This window comes from Corticium candelabrum, chromosome 16 (genome assembly GCF_963422355.1).
Source record: "Corticium candelabrum chromosome 16, ooCorCand1.1, whole genome shotgun sequence".
In the NCBI taxonomy this organism is placed as follows: Eukaryota; Metazoa; Porifera; class Homoscleromorpha; order Homosclerophorida; family Plakinidae; genus Corticium; species Corticium candelabrum.
Window position 1 is genome coordinate 4,429,068 of NC_085100.1, and position 19,638 is coordinate 4,448,705.

Here is a 19,638-nt window from a genome sequence, read left to right on the forward strand (position 1 = left end):
TATGCACTAACCCGCTGTTGTGTTTTCTTCTTCAAAAATGGAAGAATAACTGCCATCGCTGTTCTTAGCCACCAAGGTGCATCAATAACATAAACCATCTTCAAGCGAGCCGGATACCCGTCCTAGGATTTAAGCCATATAATCCGTAATACATAAATAAACAGAGACTGACCTCACCTGCAGTAAATTCAAAAGCCTGTAGCTAAGTTTTCGATCAAAATTAGAAAATGTTGCACCTTGCATGTCAACCAACAAAACGACACCACTCTTTTGCGTCTCCGTACTTTAAAACAAAATCAAAGCAATGCATCTAATAAACAACTTAAACCTGCCATTTCTACAATACCTTCTCATAGCCACATCAAGCTGTAAGACAACAGCTTGCATAGCAGTTGTATTGTCTGTTCTAGCTGAATCATGACGTCGCATTGTAAAAAGCAACAGCTGAGCTGAACTACTATCCCGAGACTCCTGCAAGAAGGTACCAAATATTAAACAAAATCAAACCACAATCACTTAGAAACAAATGATATAAATTGATTTCAACACCCATAAAACATTTCTCTGTATCATTTCATGCATCTAATTGTATAACTGGTTGACAGCCTGGTTCAGAATATTGACGCTGACGCCGACGTTGACATTCATGCAGACGCTGGAATAGAAATGAATCCTATTCCAGTGTCAGTGTCAAAGTCAACATCACAAAGGATGCCGCCTGCATCAAGGCAGTGTCTTTGATGTTGACACTCAGCTAAACGTCAGCGTCAATATTGTGAACCAGCCTTTTTACAGTGCAATATTAGATACAAGCTGAACTAGAGTATTGTTTGGGCACTGCTGTATCAGTCAAAACATAAACACACCACCCTGGAAATCTCATTCCATATCAACAATTTCGGTATCCATGAACAGCAGCAATGTGTAATGTTTGTACTTAAGGGCGCATTCGATTTGCAGTTTAAAACAGAAAATGAGGGTGTGTCGCAACTGTTGGAAATGACAGAACCAGAACTAAATTGAGCAAAAAAACCTGCTTTGTGAACTGGAACTGCTAACCAAAGCAATGTCAACGCCTACTATGGCTTCATCAGCTACAGATCCATCAACTACCAGAGCAACTTCAGCTAACAGCACCTCCTGTTGACCTTGTGATGGATGCCAATCTTCCTCAAACGGACCGATAGAGCACAAGAAACTATCAGTATTGCTATCTGCAAATAGTGCGCCACCACACTCCTGCAACATAGCAGAAAGAGGTGTGTCAGTGTCATTCTAGCAGTGTTAGCTCCTTGGACAGAACTGTCAGAACCAGTTCGAACAGTTTCAGAACTAAATCAAACGCGAGTTCCAGCAGTTCTAGAACTGTAGGAACTGCAAATCGAATGCGCCCTAAGTCAACACACAGAACAATACAATATACCACTTATATTTCAATCATTACGCTTTCCAACACTTGTTATACATTCAAAAGGAGAAAGCATCAATCAGATCAATTTGATCTAAAAAAATTGTGCAATAGAGTACGAGCTGTTTTCCTCTAGTTTGTGTACATGAAAATACTTCATAAGACTCATTCACATTTTCATCTAATTCTCGACAAACGAAAAGAGTTGTGACTCTAACAACCATTACTTGAATGATCTATATAAAATATTTATATGAAATAATTAATTATAACTCACCAAGACAGTAAACTTTTGACTCATCAGTTCTCTCTGCAGTGGTCCTTTTTCCGGCATCAGCTGATCCATACCATACTTTTCTCTATGGCTCTGCAACATACACAGCAAGCACTTAATACAAATTCATCTCCTTCAACTAATAACTGCTATGCAGTTGACCCTTACATGCAGTTGAGAGTTCATGACAAATAAGTACCTCATAATGTCATGTCACAATACACAAACCATGTGCAAGATGACAACCTTCTTGCTGGCTACTAAATTTTTCCTTTATTTGTCAATGGCTAATGGAGCAAGCTCTTAAAACTTAAACGAATGTACACATTCACTTCAAGTCAGCTTGCCTTTAATGTTCAACACCAAAGCATATACATTTGTTCTGTTGGACAGTTAGAGTAATTTGCGTTGTGTTGTTACACTTGCTTATATTGATAATACATTTGTTATGTTCATTCGCACGTGAATTTCTCGAAAACAACACATCGGATCTCCACCCAATTTATGCTGCCCATTCCTGACCTCAGACAGTATGCATGGAGTGTGTCGTTTATTACCAGCGACGTCGATAAGAGCAAGATATTTCAACAGCATCCAAGTCTTTAAAGATACGCCTATCGTTGTTTGCCACATTCGTTACACCTTTTTCCTACAACGGCAACAACGTCTTCAAACTGACAACATCCAACGGGACAGTTGAAATAGCAAGATGAGGCGTGAATGGTCATATATACAGGAAACCGACTATCCGGGTGAGTAAATAACTGCATGTGACTCCTACTTTTCTGTTGCCCAGATATCTAACTCTGAATGGGATTTCTCGGGAACGGGACACTCGGTTACATTCTTTTGTCTTCAACGGGATAGTAGCACCTTCCAGTTCATTCAAACGCATGCCCACACCAGCCCCGTGTAGATCGACTATACGTGTCATTGTTCCAGCAATCGAACATTTCTTGCCGATTGTAGCCACTTTTCTAGTGCTCGTGTTTCTCTCCAAATTTTGATTGCATTTGCACCAAATCCAACTTACACGTTTCCAGAACGGGACCCTCGGCTACACATTTTCGTTTGTCAACTAACAATCAATAACATAGATCAGCCCGGGCGAAGAACGGGCTACTCAGCTAGTCCACTATAAGTAACTTATTCCACTTACCATATTACTTCGCTTTTTACGGCATGCCGTTATTACTGAGGTTTAGCAAAGAGCCTGACCAAGCCCTGCTGCAACTAAAATGGCATGCTGTTATAGCTGAGGGAGCCTCAAATAGTCAAACCTTCGTGCTCTAAGGGCACTTCAAAGATTAAAAGTGCATATGCGGCAATAGGCATGGCATCACCAAGCACAGCACATGGCAATGTGAAGGAGGATAATGCAAAACGAAAGGTGGACAGAGAGAACAAACATCGAGGACCGAGAACAAGAAAGGGGAGGAAGTCGTACACATAGAAAGAGACATCTGTATTTTGTGTTGTGGCATCTGTATTCTGTGTTATGGTTTGCTAGTTGTGTACGTTGCCAATAATACTACCCCTATACCATTAGCACATATTAAAATGCTATATGTGTGGTGTATGTAAAAGAAGAAATGGTGTTGTTGACGCAATGTTTTGAACAGCATGCCAGTATAACAGCACCTTCCTAACCTCGATGCACTAAAGGGGAACTCCAACAGAAATACAACCTGATCTCAAAATGTAGGTTTTATTGCGAAACTTCGTCCTGCGCTACTTTCGGGCAAACAGTTGCTTTGGTAGCAGAGAAACGTGAGTTATGTACGGAGCATGCACCAGGCTGACACTTCATTAATGCTAAGCTCCGCCTACACCAAATGAATTGCCTGCATCACTCAGTTATCTTGCTAGTAAACTACACGAAAAATAAATGGGGACTGGTAACTACATAGAGGGATCTTGTCCTTAGGGCGCGTTTCCGTCTAAACCGGTTTAACAAGGGGCTTAAGCTAAACTGGTTTAAGAATTGACCTGTTTCCACCTGCACTAAACCAGTTATATCTTAAACCTACACCGCTTTCTTAACCTACTTCAAAGTAGGTTTAGCAAAGTGGTTTAGGTTTAACTGTCACTTGACAGTAGCGCGCTTGTTTAGATGGCTTTTGACACCACCGTTTTGATGATATTGACTATTTTGCTGAGACAGGATTGCCTTAGAAGATGTAAGGGTCGTTAACTAGGGGAAAGAAATCAGCAGCGAGAGAGAGAGAGAGAGAGAGAGAGAGAGGGAGGGAGGGAGGGAGGGAGGGAGGGAGGGAGGGAGGGAGGGAGGGAGGGAGGGAGGGAGGGAGGGAGGGAGGGAGGGAGGGAGGGAGGGAGGGAGGGAGGGAGGGAGGGAGGGAGGGAGGGAGGGAGGGAGGGAGGGAGGGAGGGAGGGAGGGAGGGAGGGAGGGAGGGAGGGAGGGAGGGAGGGAGGGAGGGAGGGAGGGAGGGAGGGAGGGAGGGAGGGAGGGAGGGAGGGAGGGAGGGAGGGAGGGAGGGAGGGAGGGAGGGAGGGAGGGAGGGAGGGAGGGAGGGAGGGAGGGAGGGATCCTAGTATTGGTATTTGCCGATCTCGGCTAGAATTGCTCTGGCTTCGACTTCTGTTGCACATGTCAAGTTTGGTAAGTGCTAAACGCACGCCATTGTGCGGGAAGCCGAGCCTATTGTGCGGTTTCTTTAATTACCTAATTACCTAAGTGTTTCCCAGGTGCGGGTAAGTGTCATTCCTTGTGCACATACTAAACTCGGAAATCTGGAAAGTCTCTCTTTGTCACAATTTACCATTCCTACGGCATGGAGACTTCCTAGGCTTGACTAGTCGCCATTCCTGTGACAGAGATCGCCATTTGGCGAATTGGCAACCGGTTTTTTGAACCCTGACATGGCGAGGGACGGTAGGTACTCTGCGGTAAGTACGTACTAACAGACCTGTCTAGGAGACCTCGTACTGTTCATAAAATGCCGGCGAACAGGTACTAGCAGTTTGTGAATGCTTTTGTCTTTGCCAGCCCATGCTTGTCTCGCAAGCAAGCTGTGCAGAAAGTGCAACGCCAATGAAGACTGCTGGCCAGAACGATGAAATGTGCATATCAATCTTCGAAAGGGCTTCTAATTATTTAATTATCGTAATACCATGGTACATTAGAAATAGCTTCACATGACCAACATTTTTATGTACACTTAGGGGAAGGGAGGGGTATGCAGAAAAGAGTACGCTTTGTATGCTTGAGAAAATGTCGACAATTATGGATGACCCCTTAGTAAAGTCATAACACAAAAAGCAGCAAGTGTAAGCCAACCTACAATATGCAATGCATTTTCACTCATTAGGCTGGAACTGCCAACAAATACCTCTACTGACCTCACTACTTTCAAAGTTTACCTAATCTAACACCACATTCACACTATGTAGAGACTTCAGAAGCATGCCAGGTATAGTAGAAAGTGATCTAGATGGCCAAAGTCAGTATCAAAACGAGGCCTTTATCAAGTATTTTAAGTAGAGTAAAGTAATGACAATCTTGAAGAAAATTTATCTGGTCCAGCTCCATTCTGAAGTTGCTAGTGTGAACGCAGTATAAGTCTCGCATAGCAGGCAGGAAAGGGTCTGGCGAACTTGCTGAATCACTGATAATGGGTAAAGTAAATAGCCTATTTGATTTCTTAAAGACCAGATCGGCTGCCATGTCAATCAATCCTATCTCACTTTTCTATCTGTTTGTCAAGGTAGGCAGTTGCTGTTCTCTCGTTTTGCGATGAAACCTGGATGCATACAGGATACTGTTCGAACAAAGCAACCGCAGCCAGCACAGAGAAGGGCATATGTCAAGACTTAGAAAGAATATCAGCAAAACAACACTATAAATTAGTTCTCTTCATGGCCAACAACAATCACGTTGACAAACAAACAAACAAGAAAGCAAGATAGGATTAATTGAAATGGCATACTGATCTGGCCTTTAAGGAATCATATCTGGTATTTAGTTCACCCATTATGGGTAAAGCGGCAACACAGCGCCATCAAAGGAAGTTCACCAAACCCTTCCCGCCGGAAGTAACGCGGCAGAGAGATGGCTACGCGAGACTAGTCATCTACTGTTGTTTTGTTACCAAGAAAACTGAGATTGCTCTAATAGCTCTTAACAGATCACCTCAGAGCTTAGGTAGACATCATGCAGATAATGAGCAGACCGGCATATTATCACTTTCACTGCTCACTGTAACTCACCATGTGACTTCTCAGCAGCTGCACGCTGCGCAATGCGTCATTTTTGCGAGCTCTAACATACTTGAGAGCCTCGTGCTCGTCCAACACCAACCCACGCAAACTAGAATCCTTTTGTACTTCGTCTAGCATCTGACGGAGAGCCTGCAGAACAACAAAAGAGAACAACACTCGAATGATCGTCCAATAATACTTTGCAATTAATCTTTACGTTCAACACAATAAAATGTGCTTCAAATTAAACAAACGCACATGTCTTTCTTTATCGTCTAGAAACAGAGAGTCCTTGTCCGTGTCATCTGTTGCGATCGCCTTTTCGGCCATGTTTAAGATGCAGTTGATTTCAACAAAAATTGAACACGTGCGAAGACGGATGAAGAGAGCCACGTTTGAGAAACTCACACAGCTGCAGCAGCTGCCTGAGCGTGTTCGAAATATCTGTATTTTAGCTCACGTCGACCACGGTAAGTAAACTGCTTAGTGCTGTCTACATGTAGCACGGTGCATGGCTAGTATGGGAATTTTTGATGACCTGGTAGGCAAAACTACAATAGCTGATGCTCTGGTGGCTAGTAACGGTATCATTTCACAACGGTTGGCCGGCAAGGTGATGAATTCATTCCAACATGTAGACTACAATACTCGAAATTTATTCATTGATATCTATTTGTTTATTTAAACAGCTGCGGTATATGGACAGCCGAGATGACGAACAGATAAGAGGAATTACGATGAAATCGAGCGCGATAGCCCTTTACTATAAAGGGAAAGGGGGTTGGTACGCATTTTCAATTTAAATAATTAAGTATGTTTGTGCACGTGACTTTTGGAAAAGACAATGAAATCTAGCAGTAAACTCTAAAATCTAAAAATTAGAATCTTTGGTTTTATGTAGTTTAAAGGGAAACTCGCACGCAAAACAAGTTGCTCTTGAAGAATAGCCTTGCTTTCGAGAAGTTCAATGGTACCGTAGTCGTTAGCCAAAACAACTCCCTAAAGGAGAAATCGCGTTTCGAATGCTCTCAGAGGAAGAAGGTGCGTGAGGCATGACGTCACTGTAGGTAGACCTGGATCGTTTTGTATTGGAAAAATCTCAATTAGCACACCGTGACTCTCTACATCAAATCGCTTGATTAGAGACAACACTTGAACATTCACCTTCACTGTCAGGTAGGTGCAGCTTCGTGGTAATGAGAGGAAAATGCTGGAGGCATTCATTATGACTTCTCATGTGCGTAGGTCCAGAACCTCAAGCTTACATCGCATTAACTTCCGCTTTGATGTGTAGGGCTGTAAAAGACTGGAACAGGTAGGAAACTACAACGCTCTTACGTCTGTCATAACCCTAACCCGCTCACTAGCTCTGCTTTGATTACTTTGGAATGTGGTCTGACTGCCTCCCTGTTAGCCTCAAATGCAAATCCACTCTCTCAACCACACTCGATCGAATGGAAATCTAAACAGACTTTTTTTTCGTTCCCGGCACGTTTCCAACAAACTTTACGAGTCAACAGCATACTAATGAACCTTAGATATCTCAAATCGGAGTTAGGAAACTTCAGATCGACTAGAAGAGTCGTGAACTAAGAGAACACAGCAAAGCGGAAGTTGATGAAGTGTTTTCTCGGAATTTCAGTCCTACGCGCATGAGAGGTCATAACGAATGCCTCCAGCGTTTTCCTCTCATCGCTACGAAACTACACCTACCTCACAGTGAAGGCGAATGTTCAAGTATTGTCTCCAATCAGGCGAGTTGATGTAGAAAGTCGCGTTGCGCTATTCAAGATTTTCCAATGCAAATGATCCAGGTCGACCTCCAGTGACATCATACCTCGCGAGCATCATTGTCTGGGAGCATTCGAAATGCGATTTCTCCTTTACGCAGTCGATTTGGCTGGCGACTAGGGTACCGTTTAACTTCTCGAAGACAAGGCTATTTTCAAAAGCAACTTGTTTTTGCATGCGAGTTCCCCTTTGAGTTACAACATTGGAAGTGAATTTTGCCGCATAATATGTAATTAAATGTGTAACACTCTGACGATGAAGGTCTGCAGTCAGGAATACCATACTTTTCTCAGTAAAACCATGATGCCTGAAAAGTAGTTGTTTGGGTATGAAGAGTGTGTTGTTTGATTAGTACAATTACATTGCTGATCACTAATTGTGTGGACATGCAAGAATATACAATCATGAGTCGCGTACAATGATTTATTGATTATTCATGACACTACATAGTGCTTGTACTATATCTCTGTTAAATGGAGTCATATCTGACAAAGGTATAGTTAGTCCGTGTCTCATTTGTTGCGCTTTAAACTGGTTTAATGTAAAACGTTTAGAATCTAAACGTGTTTAGTTAGGAAGTGTCTTCACTTTCCATTTTATCCACATTTTATCCTGGGCTTTATTGCATCGCCGAAATTCATTCTACCGCTCAGAAGATACGTGGATGGGTGGGTGAAAGTGTCAGTTGGAGTGCACAGCTGTGGTGAGAGATGGGACATTGGTGGTCTGAGATGTTGAAGAAATTGCTCTCTCCTCTCTCTCTCTCTCCTCTCTCTCTCTCCTCTCTCTCCTCTCTTCATTCTCTGCAACATCTTATGCCATTTCTGAGACTGCCTGATTTTGTCGTTTTCAAGTATCCTCCAGAGAAAAAGCAATGCGAAGGCACTAAGAAATTAGGATCCATCTTCATGCAAAATACACATTACCATCTCATGACCATTAAACCTAAACCATTTGAGCTAAACTACCTCTGAATCATGTTTAGCAAAAGCTGTTTTGGTTTACATTTAAACAGGTATAACACTAGTGGAGACACACTGAGTCTTAACGTGTTTAGGCTTAATTAAGCAACTTTAAAACATGTTTAGGTTATGCACCCTTAATCTCATATACTGTCTGTCAGACAAACTGTTTGGTTGTTATAGATGATGATGAATATCTCATTAATCTCATTGATTCTCCTGGCCATGTTGATTTTTCCAGTGAAGTATGTTTTGTGTGTAATAATGTGTGTGTAATTGGTTAAAGGTGTTGCTGTAGGTTTCAACTGCTGTTCGGTTATGTGATGGTGCTCTTGTTGTAGTGGATGTAGTAGATGGTGTGTGTCCGCAGGTTGTTCAATTATTTATGGTTGTGTGATTAGTGCTACATTCTGGTGTTTTTGTGTACAGACTCATGCTGTTTTGCGTCAAGCATGGCTAGAACACATTCGACCTTGTCTCATTTTGAATAAGATTGATAGACTTATTTTGGAACTTCAACTGACTCCAAGTGAAGCACACAAACATCTCATGAAGATTCTTGAACAGGTGTGTATGTATGTATTACAACATAATACACGTAGTATGTTTGTCTGAATGAGTTAATTAATCAATATCATTCAACCTGGGTAGTTGAGTTATAGTCATAGGCGTAGGACGCAGTCCAGCTGGTCCAGCCGGACCAATATTCGAAAAGACCACTTTCGCCAGATGCTCAATGGCATCAACTTCCGTTTTACGGGTATAGCCGATCAAATAAGTAATATATTGGTGATTACTTTCCATACTTTGAAGTACTGAACTGTGAGGCTAACAGACCTGGATTCGGGAAGTGTGAGAGATGTGAATTATGATCTAGTGTTGCCCTACCCATCTACTAACGTGCAACGTTGCCCCACCCATTAGCGCGCGTTAGGCCGGACCAGTCACTTTTTGCTTCCTACGCCCCTGATAGTATAGGCTGGTAAGATGTGTGTGTGTGTGTGTGTGTGTGTGTGTGTGCGCGTGTGTGTGTGTGTGTGTGTGTGTGTGTGTGTGTGTGTGTGTGTGTGTGTGTGTGTGTGTGTGTGTGTGTGTGTGTGTGTGTGTGTAATGTGCAAAGCGTGGATATGGACAAACCGTGAATTTCCAGTTTGTCCGGGTAATTTGAGGGCCAGGGTTAGGGTTAAGCCTGGTTCACAATATTGACATTGACATTGACATAAGCACGTGGATGGGTAGATTGTAGCCAGATTTTGACACAACTGGGAGGAAGATCTGAGCCACAACCTTTGTGGGTAGTGGCTTCAAGTGATTAATTAAGGAAGACATAGGTTTCTGTTTCAAGATACAGTCAGCTGTCACATTTTAGTCTGCAGTTTAACATATACACAAACATATTGTAGAGCAGCTGAATAATGTGACCATGTGGCGTTAGGCGTGTACAACAATGCAAACAACACTAGAATTGAGTAAGCATGTCATTATAGAATTTATTCTGAGTATCTTGGAGAAATTGTAGCAACCGTGTAAACTTGTGATTTCTACCTCGTAATTTCTTGTTAATTGGCTTGAAGAGATCTGTTACAATGATTTTGATATCAGCTCTGTCTTGTCTGGAGAGATGTACACAAATAATTTGTACATCTTTGTACAGGTGAATGCTATCACAGGTACATTGTTCTCTACTACAGTTATGGAAGCTTCATCTGTATGTTATGTAAGTGCTTTTCTATTACGACTTGCTGAGTTTTTGGTCCATTTTTAGAAATTGGTTGATGATACTGAGCTGCAGCAGCAACAACAGCAAGCAACTGTAACAGCCAGAATTCCTAGTGACCAGGTAAATTATCCTTGGTGTTGTACATGGTGTGAAGCCCTTGTGGGGCCTCCCTGAGCTAATGCTTGCCAGGGGGTGTTAGCGTCTCTTCCTTGCTACTTGTGTGGGGTGGTAGTTTGCATTTACATCACTCGCTGTTATCAAAAATGAGGGTGGAACACTTTCAATACTTTTTTCATAGCATTTGCGCTAGACTAAGATTCTCTGTCCGTTAGAGTCAGGTTTGTGCTGCATTCATGATTGCGCCTAAAGTAGTTAGTAACAGTGTATCAATACAACTGTTGAGTTGAAGTAAGGAGAATTCAATACGATCACAGTTGCTAATGATTAGGTTTATGATTGGAGTGCTGGCCTTGACAAAGAAGATGATTCTGCTTTATACTTCTCTCCTGATCAAGGCAATGTTTTATTTGCTAGTGCAATAGATGGATGGGGTTTCAGGTAGGTAAGCCAATAAATAGTTGTGGTGAATGACAATTTATTCATTCTTTTGTGCAAATGCAGCATTAATGACTTTGCCTTATTGTATGCCAAGAAATTGGGAATTAATGCAGACATACTTTGCAGAACTTTGTGGGGAGATTTTTATCTTAATTCAAAATTGAAAAGAGTATTCAGAGGCGCTCAGGTAATTTGGTCATTCACTATTTTATTAATTTGATGTATTGTAGTTTCTAACATCCAATAACAACATGTGTAGTACATGTAGCTGCTTTTAATTAAAAGAAATAAGTAACTTATAACAGATGTGTTTGTTCTTTTTGGCTGTATTTTGATTGTGAACTGTAGTCTGTCGCTAACTGTTGATTCTAAATTCCTTTTCAAATTGAGAATATTATTAGAAAAGTCAAATGCTTTGGAAGTTGCTTAGTTAATGTCCTCTCTTTCCCATTTAAATTATGTGGAGTCAATTATACTGAAAACAGCTTAGTTTGTTGTTATTCTTGATCAAATTATGTCTGACAAGGAGACAAAGATAACATCTGATTGTGTACTGCACATGTCATGAGAGTGGAGGCTATCAGTACTTTTCATGTAGCATATTAAAGGAGAACTCTCACCAAATACTAAAACTTGTTGAAAGATAGATACAAGGCCTGGTATCTTCCTGCGGGAAACCTACGGTCCAGACAGCCGCAGAAGCAGAGAATGGGCAACGAGTTGTTCAGATGATTCCCCGTATGTAGCACAAAGTCTTACTCTCTGAAGTAACTACTTTAGGTTTAACCATACCAAGTGCTCCTAACGCACCCAAAATTCAGCGAGACATGATTTATGAACTAATCTAAGAAGGGTCTTCTTTGAGGCTCCACGGTTGTAGTGACACAGTCGATACCTGCGTGATAACTTTGGGGTCCCAGTTTGCTTTAGTCAATAAATTACAACTTGACACCATATGTCTCTCAATCCTTACCTTGAAATGTGCACAGGTATTGGTCTTTCTTGCTAACCAACAATCAGAGTATTCTCAGGCTACATACGGGTACTAATCACGCCCACGCGGGTAATTTCAATGCTTTATTTCTTTATTACGGTAAACTTCTGCGGTAAAGGGTTGCAAAGGGTTGGGTCATGAAGTGACAGCTTTCATCTGAGAGGTAGTTGATTTTGGTGAGACTTCCCCTTTAATTAAGAACCTGTGTCTAATTAGGGAAATACAGTATTTATGTGCCGGTAATGTATCAGTATGTATGTGTCGTATGAAATAGGCCAATGGGAAGAAACCTCTTTTTGTTCAACTTGTTTTGGAAAACCTCTGGGCTGTGTATGATGCAGTGATGTCAAGGTATGGAACTAACTGTAGATTTAATATGTATTTTATAAGTATCGGTTTTTTTTTGCTTTAGAAACAAGGAACGGATTGATAAAATAGTGGCATCAATGAATGTAAAAGTGTTGGCACGCGATACACGTCAGTCAGATCCCAGAATTCACCTTAAAGCTATCTGTTGCCAGTGGCTGCCACTTGCTGACGCCGTGCTTGGTATAGACTGTACACTTCTTGTAAACTGAACTGTGAGTGACTTTCTTGATTTCTGTTTCTGTAAGCTATGACTGTGAACAGTTTGCCAAGTCCAAAGCAAATGGTCATAAAGCGTATTGAAAAGTTATTGAGTAGTGGGGTTCATGCATTTGATACTTACCCACCACAAACACAGGCCCTTGCAGAAAGTATCGACAGTTTCTATTAGGATATCTTGACCAACACAATTGATTTTTGTTATTATTATAGGTTTTCAGTCTTGCAACTCCAGTGAGAGCAGGCCTGTGATTGTTTATGTCTCTAAACTGTTTCCTGTTGATTTGCAAGCATTTTCTCAGAATAGACGACAGTAAGGGTTGTCAATGTTTACTGTGTACTTTGTCAGTACATTACCATAATAGTATGTTGATTTTGTTAAGGCCATTAACAATGGAGGAAATAAAGCAGAAACGTGAATTGGTAAAAAATAAGCTACTACAAGCTTCAGAGAACACTGGGAAAGGAGACAAAAATGCATCTGCTGTGGAAGCAGTTGGTAAGATGCTGGTGACTTTGTTTACGTGTGTTGACAGTCATTGATATCTAGACAAAGTACAGTGTGACAAAGAAATGAGCAGCACTAAGAAAGACGTCCAATTTCTTGCATTTGCACGTGTATTCAGTGGCTTGCTGCATCGAGGTCAACGTTTGTATGTTCTTGGGCCTAAGCACAATCCAAGGATGGTAGCTGAAGCCACTTTACCTTCACTCAGTTCTGAAGATATCGATACTTCAGAACATGATACTCCATATGACATGGACACATTCAGCACTGTGTCAGTTTTTACTGTGAAAGAATTATATCTTTTAATGGGTCGAGAGGTGGAGCTAGTAGACTCAGTTCCTGCTGGTAATATTGTTGGTATTGCAGGATTAGATAAACACATTGTCAAGTCAGGAACTCTCAGTTCAACTCCTTACTGTCCTCCATTTACACCAATGAATTTTGATGCTTCCCCTATTGTTCGTGTTGCAGTTGAGCCTGTCCATCCATCTCAGATGGCAGATCTTGTTCGCGGGCTAAAATTACTCAATCATGCCGATCCTTGCATAGATGTTTTTGTGCAAGAGACTGGAGAACATGTCATTGTAGCTGCAGGTGAGGTCCATTTGCAGCACTGTTTGGAAGACTTGAGTGAGCAGTTTGCTGGGATTGAAATAGAAGTCTCTGAACCTGTTATTCCTTTTCGGGAGACTGTCATTTCACCACCCAGTTTTGATATGGTGAATGAAGAAATAACTGCTCATAGTGGAAGTCTTATAGCTAGCAAGCTAAAACTACTGTACAACAATGTTGAGGAGTGTGACCTATCCTCTGATGGTTTGGTAGTAGAACAAACTGCTAACATGTCTTGCTCTCTTCATGTCTGTGCGTTACCGCTCCCCAGTTCAGTAGCAGAACTTTTGGAGAAGAGCAATGAGCTCTTGAAACTACTACAGTCAGTTACTGGAGAATACACAAATGAACAACAGCCATCCAACATGAAGGATGAAACAGTAATGCAACTAAGGAACCTTCGCTTGAAATTGCAAAAACAGTTTCAGGATGCTGGTGATCTATGGGAAGATGCTGTTGACAACATTTGGGCATTCGGTCCCAAGAGGACTGGTCCCAATATTCTTTTGAATAAAATTCCTAACTATAATAGAGGATCTGTGTGGGAGCCTATACTTGACGGATTTCAATACGCTGGACAATCTGAGCGACGTTTAAGAGATTATGATAGTTCTGTTGTGAATGGATTTCAACTTGCGACATTAGCAGGTCCAATGTGTGATGAACCAATGATGGGAGTCTGTTTTGTTGTTACAGAATGGTCTTTAGTTGATTCTATCATAAGCGAGCCAGAGAAACAACCACCCGTTTCTCATAATCAAGAAATGTCAGTGAAGGCTGTTGAGCAAAGTAGCCCTGTGCTTGACTCTCCGGACTTGCCAGCAATGTCTGTCAACCTGTATGGCTCCGGTCAGGTAATTTCAGCTATGAAAGAGTCTTGTCGTCGTGCTTTTTTATCACAACCAACTCGGTTACTAGCAGCAATGTATTCTTGTGAAATTCAGGCCACTGCTGATGTTCTGGGTCGTCTCTATGCTGTTCTGGGGCGGCGAAATGGTCGAGTTCTATTTGAAGAAATGAAAGAGGGTTCATCAATCTTTATTATTCGGTCGGTGCTACCGGTTGCAGAAAGTTTTGGGTTTGCTGAGGAAGTCAGGAAACGGACAAGTGGACTTGCAAGTCCTCAGTTGGTGTTCAGTCACTGGGAGGTGAGCTTGTGTTTAATATATGTGTTTGTATATTAAGTTAACAGCAATTTTGTAATAGCTAATTGCTGAAGATCCCTACTGGATTCCAACAACAGAAGAGGAACTAGCGCACTTTGGTGAAAAAGCAGATTATGAAAACCAGGCTAGGAAGTACATGGACAGAGTTCGTCGACGCAAAGGTTTGTTCATTGAAGAGAAAACTGTGGAGCATGGAGAGAAACAACGAACTTTATCTAAAAACAAATAAGTAAACTCATGATCTGATTTTGTATGATTTTTTTCTGTTATCTTTAATTAATATTTACTACACTCTGCTACACTGACAACTAGACTCCATACAAGTGGAATTGAGAGCGTGTACGGGATGAAGTAGTCTACTAAGTTGTAGTAGAGTTCAGTAATGCCTTTGACTGCTTTAATAAGCACTCCACAGAACATTGCAATAGATTACATACCGTATACGCGCATTCATTTTAGAGAACACTTAGGAATACGCGTGCACGTGTAGACTTTACAGGAGGACTTTAATTAACTGTTGCATTAGATTTTTCCTAAGATTGCATACCGGACGGTAAATATGTCTAGGCGCTTGTGCAATTGCATGCGGCTGTCGTGAAATATCCGGGAGATCGCCACCGAGTCAGTGACGCCGATTCTTTCCCGCAATGCAACGACATCGGCGAGCAGACATCTCAGAAACGGATAGGCTTCAGACATTTACAGATGCAGTAGTCGCCATTATTGCTACAATCTTGATCGGTCCAGTAGCTCGACTGGAATCGTCGCAATCGGAATCCGAGGACAAGGATTTTGGCGACACCTGCAATCTTTCCTGCTACATAAACAAAAGAGGACCAGCAATTGCCGTCTACTTTCTAGGCTTTTTTCTTGTCTGTGGTCTGTGGTCAGGATTCGTTCGTCTATTCCGTTCGATACGTCACACTGATGACATCCTGTTGGGTCTCAAACTAGTAACAATTGGTTTCATGTCATTCCTACCAATGGTTGTCAGTCTGATGGCAATGTATCCAGCCGAGAGTCTCTCTGTCTATCTGACATGCTTAGTGATCGGTCTAGTAGCTGTCATGCAACTGATCACGGTGTTATATACTTTCAGAAAAGGCAGTGAGGAATTACTGCATGATGACGTCGATTTATCATTTACACCCAAAGTGCTAATTGCTACTGAAATAGCCACTCTGGCTGTCTGTATAGTTGTGGCTCTGGTCAATATTGGTAACTCTACAGTTGCCATCGCTCTGCTTCTCCTTATTTTTGTCATTCCTGTCGTTGTTAAAGTATTCGAGAATATAGCAAAGCAAGGACGTATTAACAAGGAGCTTTTACCCAAAGACTTGTTTACTGAGACTGTGGATAAATTTCGACTGGAGATCTTTAGTGATGGTGTGTTTGCAATAGCAGCAACTCTTATAATTCTTGAATCATCGACAGAAGTCGTTCCCATGAAAAGTGAAGTTAAAGCACATGGATTTGAGAATGAGATTCTTGAAGCGTGGAATAGTGGAGTTTCCTACCTTATTGCATTTGTTATGATCTCGATGTTGTGGTTTGTGCATCACTCTGTTTTCAATGCCCTACAACGAGTAAACATTTTACTTCATGTTATAAATATCTTATCGCTTTCTCTTGTGGGAGTTATTCCTCTGGTTGCTAAAGCGTTGCTTCTTCATGGTGGCAAGGCTGATGCTGATGACAACAGAGCTGTTCAGGTTGCTTGTATTGTGCTGTTTGGCAGTGGGATAGGCCACTTTATAATGTGGACTGTTGCAGTATGCAACCGTGCTAAGCTCCTAAGTCGTGATGTAAATTCTCACAAGGCGAATGAATATTATATTACTGCAAAGACATTGGTGTTGCCTTGTGCAAGTCTTGTTACTCTCTTTGTCACTTGGATTGGTTATACTGCATCGTATGGTACGTTGTGTGTTATGTTGCTGGCACTTCCTGCATTGTTTGGCATACTGAACTGGATATCGTCATCTAGTCGATTTCCTGGGCAAGCAGGAATCGATGAGACAGCAACAGAAATTACTGCTACATCTGATCCAATGTGACTTTGTCTGCCGGCTGCCGTATGAAAGATGGTTTGTTGCATTGGAATTAGCATAGCAGTGTCTTAATTGCTATAGGCAATGAGTGCAGGATTGTGTGGATTGCTGACTAGGACTAGATTAAGGCAGAATAGCTGCATTGTCTGGAATGCTTTAATGTAGGAAAGCAGTTGTGGTGCTTCTTTTGAAGCAACTTAATTAAAGCATTTCTGCACATGTGTGTGTGTGTGTGTGTGTGTGTGTGTGTGTGTGTGTGTGTGTGTGTGTGTGTGTGTGTGTGTGTGTGTGTGTGTGTGTCATCAAATTCTTATGACTGGAAATTAATAGTCAATATGTTTATGATAGTGATCATTGATCACATGAATAATTCTCTTAGCTACGCACGTGTACCTAGCGTTTCACGTGTCGGTAATCACTAGCAAGTTGAGAGTTTCGGCTTATCAATGCCCATCACTCTAAACGTTATTGAAGAGTACGGCTGCATGAACCAAGGGTCGGATATTTGCGTATGGGTCGGAACATAGGCACTGGGTTCCAAGGCCACACATTGTCGTTCACGTGCATCGTCATTGACTAATTTGCGAACGCGGCGTCTTGCGTCAGCCAAATTCAACACCCAAACATGGCCGAAGGTGACTTCAAAGAGCTAGGAAAAGACGTCAAGGGTTTGTCTGCAGCTGGTGACGAAGAAGGAAAAGGACAGAGTGACAAAAAGAAGAAGGCCAAAGGCAAAGGAGCGGACGCCACTGGTTTAGTAGAGGTATAGTGTTATTAGAGTGGATATCGAGGTAAACTAGGCTCAGGTTTAGGCAGACGTTTAATCGTAGGGTATAGTTAAAGTCGCCTAAACGTGGACACCGCCCTAGCTAAAGGTGGACAGTTGAAGTTTCACTTCGTACCACGGAACGAATTGGTCATCAACCGCGACACGGTTTGTTGTAGTAGCAAGCACTGCGTCGTACCTTCTTGAGACAGGACGCTCTTCCAGTTGACGCCGCGTTTTCTCACTTTTCCCCGTATGTTTAGACAGTAACCTCGACTATCCTGCCAATGCGAAATCATACCGATCGTGCAGCGTTACATATTCAACGCAAGCAGTCACCGTTGTACGTTGGTTGCACAGCCTATGCCTTACTCTACTGTACCATGCAGATTTCTTTATTCACCTCTATGAGCAACGGCTAGAATCGAGCAAATTGTAATCAAAAGTGGGCGGGTCTGGGAAGTTGCACTCTAAACCTCAACATACATCCATGCAGAGAAAGATACGCCACTTTTTGCACATCTCTTTGCAGCACAGGACTCAGATCCAACACAAGGACAGAACACAAGAGACAGACGACTGCTGCCATCTCGTCCAGGTGAAATTCTCACTGCAGATTGATTTATAGAAAAACTGAAATGGCAGTTATTTTGAGATTACAGAAAATGGCAAGAAAGGAAAGCTACAACGTCAAGAATCTCACCTCCTATCAGGGAAGTCCAAGACAAAGTTTGCAATGGGAGTGGCTGGTTCAAGCAGCGACGAGAATGACTCCTTTTGTAGCAGTTACGGTCAATCGTACTACCAAGACTTAAAGAAAGATAAAGAAGGATGGGCAGGCAGCGACAATCCCGGCTGTAGCCATTGGTTCCACTTCGGGTGCGCCATGCTCGATGAGATGCCAGAACCTAGCAAATTCTGGTGCTGTCCAGACTGCATAGACGTCTACGAGATGCAAAAAGCTTGTTGCAAGCGTAGCTTCCAGTTCCAGTTCTGTTTACCGTAATAGATCGTTGGTTTAGTGCGAAAACGCCACTGTCCACCATTAGCGATAGTAGCATTAATATCAACCTCTTTAGGACGTCACGTTCTAGTTGAATAATAATATCTCAACGAATAGCTAGAGACTGGAGAGTGAGCCTGCGTGATCACCAAGGGCCAAGGGTAAATTGTGTTTCTAAATGAGGTTGTCGTAAGGCTTCTGATCGGAGCTATTCTAATTACTTTGAAGGGTGTCCATGGTTTGGTGACTTTACCCTAATAGGTCTAAACGGCAGAAGGGAAGCAGTTTGCCATTTTCTGTCTTTGGCCAACCCTTTTCGACAAAGGTCCTAGAAAAGGCACCAACGTTGTAGCCTCGCTGCCGCTGTCACTGGTACTGCTTTACCAGGATCCATGATAGACCGTAATGATTTGTAGTCAGTTTTGAAGGTGAACTAGCAGCCTTCTAGGTAGTGTTGAACTTTTTTACTCCCCAAAAGAGTGCCAAGGCCTCGCGTTCTATCTGTGCGTATTGCCTCTCTGTCTTTGTGAGTGACCTCGACGCTTATGCAATTGGTTTCTCTTGCCCATTCAGCATCCTATGTGAGAGCGCGGCCCCACTCCATAAGAGCTATTGCAGGCTAACTTGACTTCCAATTCGGGATCGAAATGAGTTGCACCCGATCCATTAACAGCATGCCTTTGACTTTGTTGAAACTCTTCACTTGTTCTCTTCCCCACTGCCACTTTGTGTCTCGTTTTAGTAGCACATGGAGTGGTGCCAATCGGCTAGACAAATTTGGTAAGAACTTTGCATAGTATTGTACGTGTCTGTTGGTTGAGGCGTCTGTGCGACTGCCTGTAGCTTTCTGTTGGACTGGTGAAGACCCTCGGCCGAGATGACATGCCCACAGTACTCCACGAGATCCTGCATAAATCAGCATTTCTCCACGAGATCCTGCATAAATAGGCGTTTACATTCATTTGCCTTCAAACCATAATCTTGCAATCTCTGTAGTACGGTCTCTAGATTTGCTAACTGT

General features: G+C 42.2%; 2 protein-coding genes across 2 annotated transcripts in view; both read left to right on the plus strand.

The window, feature by feature from the left end:
• The first annotated feature begins 6,193 nt into the window (after nucleotides 1–6,193).
• The window catches only part of LOC134191764 (uncharacterized), a 34,177-nt gene continuing 20,732 nt past the window's right edge, over nucleotides 6,194–19,638 (plus strand). Inside the window, exons 1-19 of the mRNA XM_062660386.1 lie at nucleotides 6,194–6,371; nucleotides 6,447–6,514; nucleotides 6,591–6,681; nucleotides 8,838–8,899; nucleotides 8,953–9,024; nucleotides 9,084–9,221; nucleotides 10,309–10,362; nucleotides 10,420–10,494; nucleotides 10,823–10,932; nucleotides 10,996–11,119; nucleotides 12,201–12,277; nucleotides 12,339–12,475; nucleotides 12,541–12,663; nucleotides 12,725–12,824; nucleotides 12,895–13,010; nucleotides 13,062–14,779; nucleotides 14,838–15,021; nucleotides 15,689–16,850; nucleotides 17,428–17,611. Of these exons, the coding sequence (XP_062516370.1) occupies nucleotides 6,230–6,371; nucleotides 6,447–6,514; nucleotides 6,591–6,681; nucleotides 8,838–8,899; nucleotides 8,953–9,024; nucleotides 9,084–9,221; nucleotides 10,309–10,362; nucleotides 10,420–10,494; nucleotides 10,823–10,932; nucleotides 10,996–11,119; nucleotides 12,201–12,277; nucleotides 12,339–12,475; nucleotides 12,541–12,663; nucleotides 12,725–12,824; nucleotides 12,895–13,010; nucleotides 13,062–14,779; nucleotides 14,838–15,021; nucleotides 15,689–16,850; nucleotides 17,428–17,611 (4,737 nt within the window). The 5' untranslated portion in view covers nucleotides 6,194–6,229. The remainder of the gene's footprint in view (nucleotides 6,372–6,446; nucleotides 6,515–6,590; nucleotides 6,682–8,837; nucleotides 8,900–8,952; nucleotides 9,025–9,083; nucleotides 9,222–10,308; nucleotides 10,363–10,419; nucleotides 10,495–10,822; nucleotides 10,933–10,995; nucleotides 11,120–12,200; nucleotides 12,278–12,338; nucleotides 12,476–12,540; nucleotides 12,664–12,724; nucleotides 12,825–12,894; nucleotides 13,011–13,061; nucleotides 14,780–14,837; nucleotides 15,022–15,688; nucleotides 16,851–17,427; nucleotides 17,612–19,638) is intronic.
• Nucleotides 15,419–17,338, plus strand: LOC134192222 (endosomal/lysosomal proton channel TMEM175-like). Its single transcript, XM_062660935.1, has one exon. The coding sequence runs from the start codon at nucleotides 15,445–15,447 to the stop codon at nucleotides 16,852–16,854; it is 1,410 nt and encodes a 469-aa protein (XP_062516919.1). The 5' UTR covers nucleotides 15,419–15,444; the 3' UTR covers nucleotides 16,855–17,338.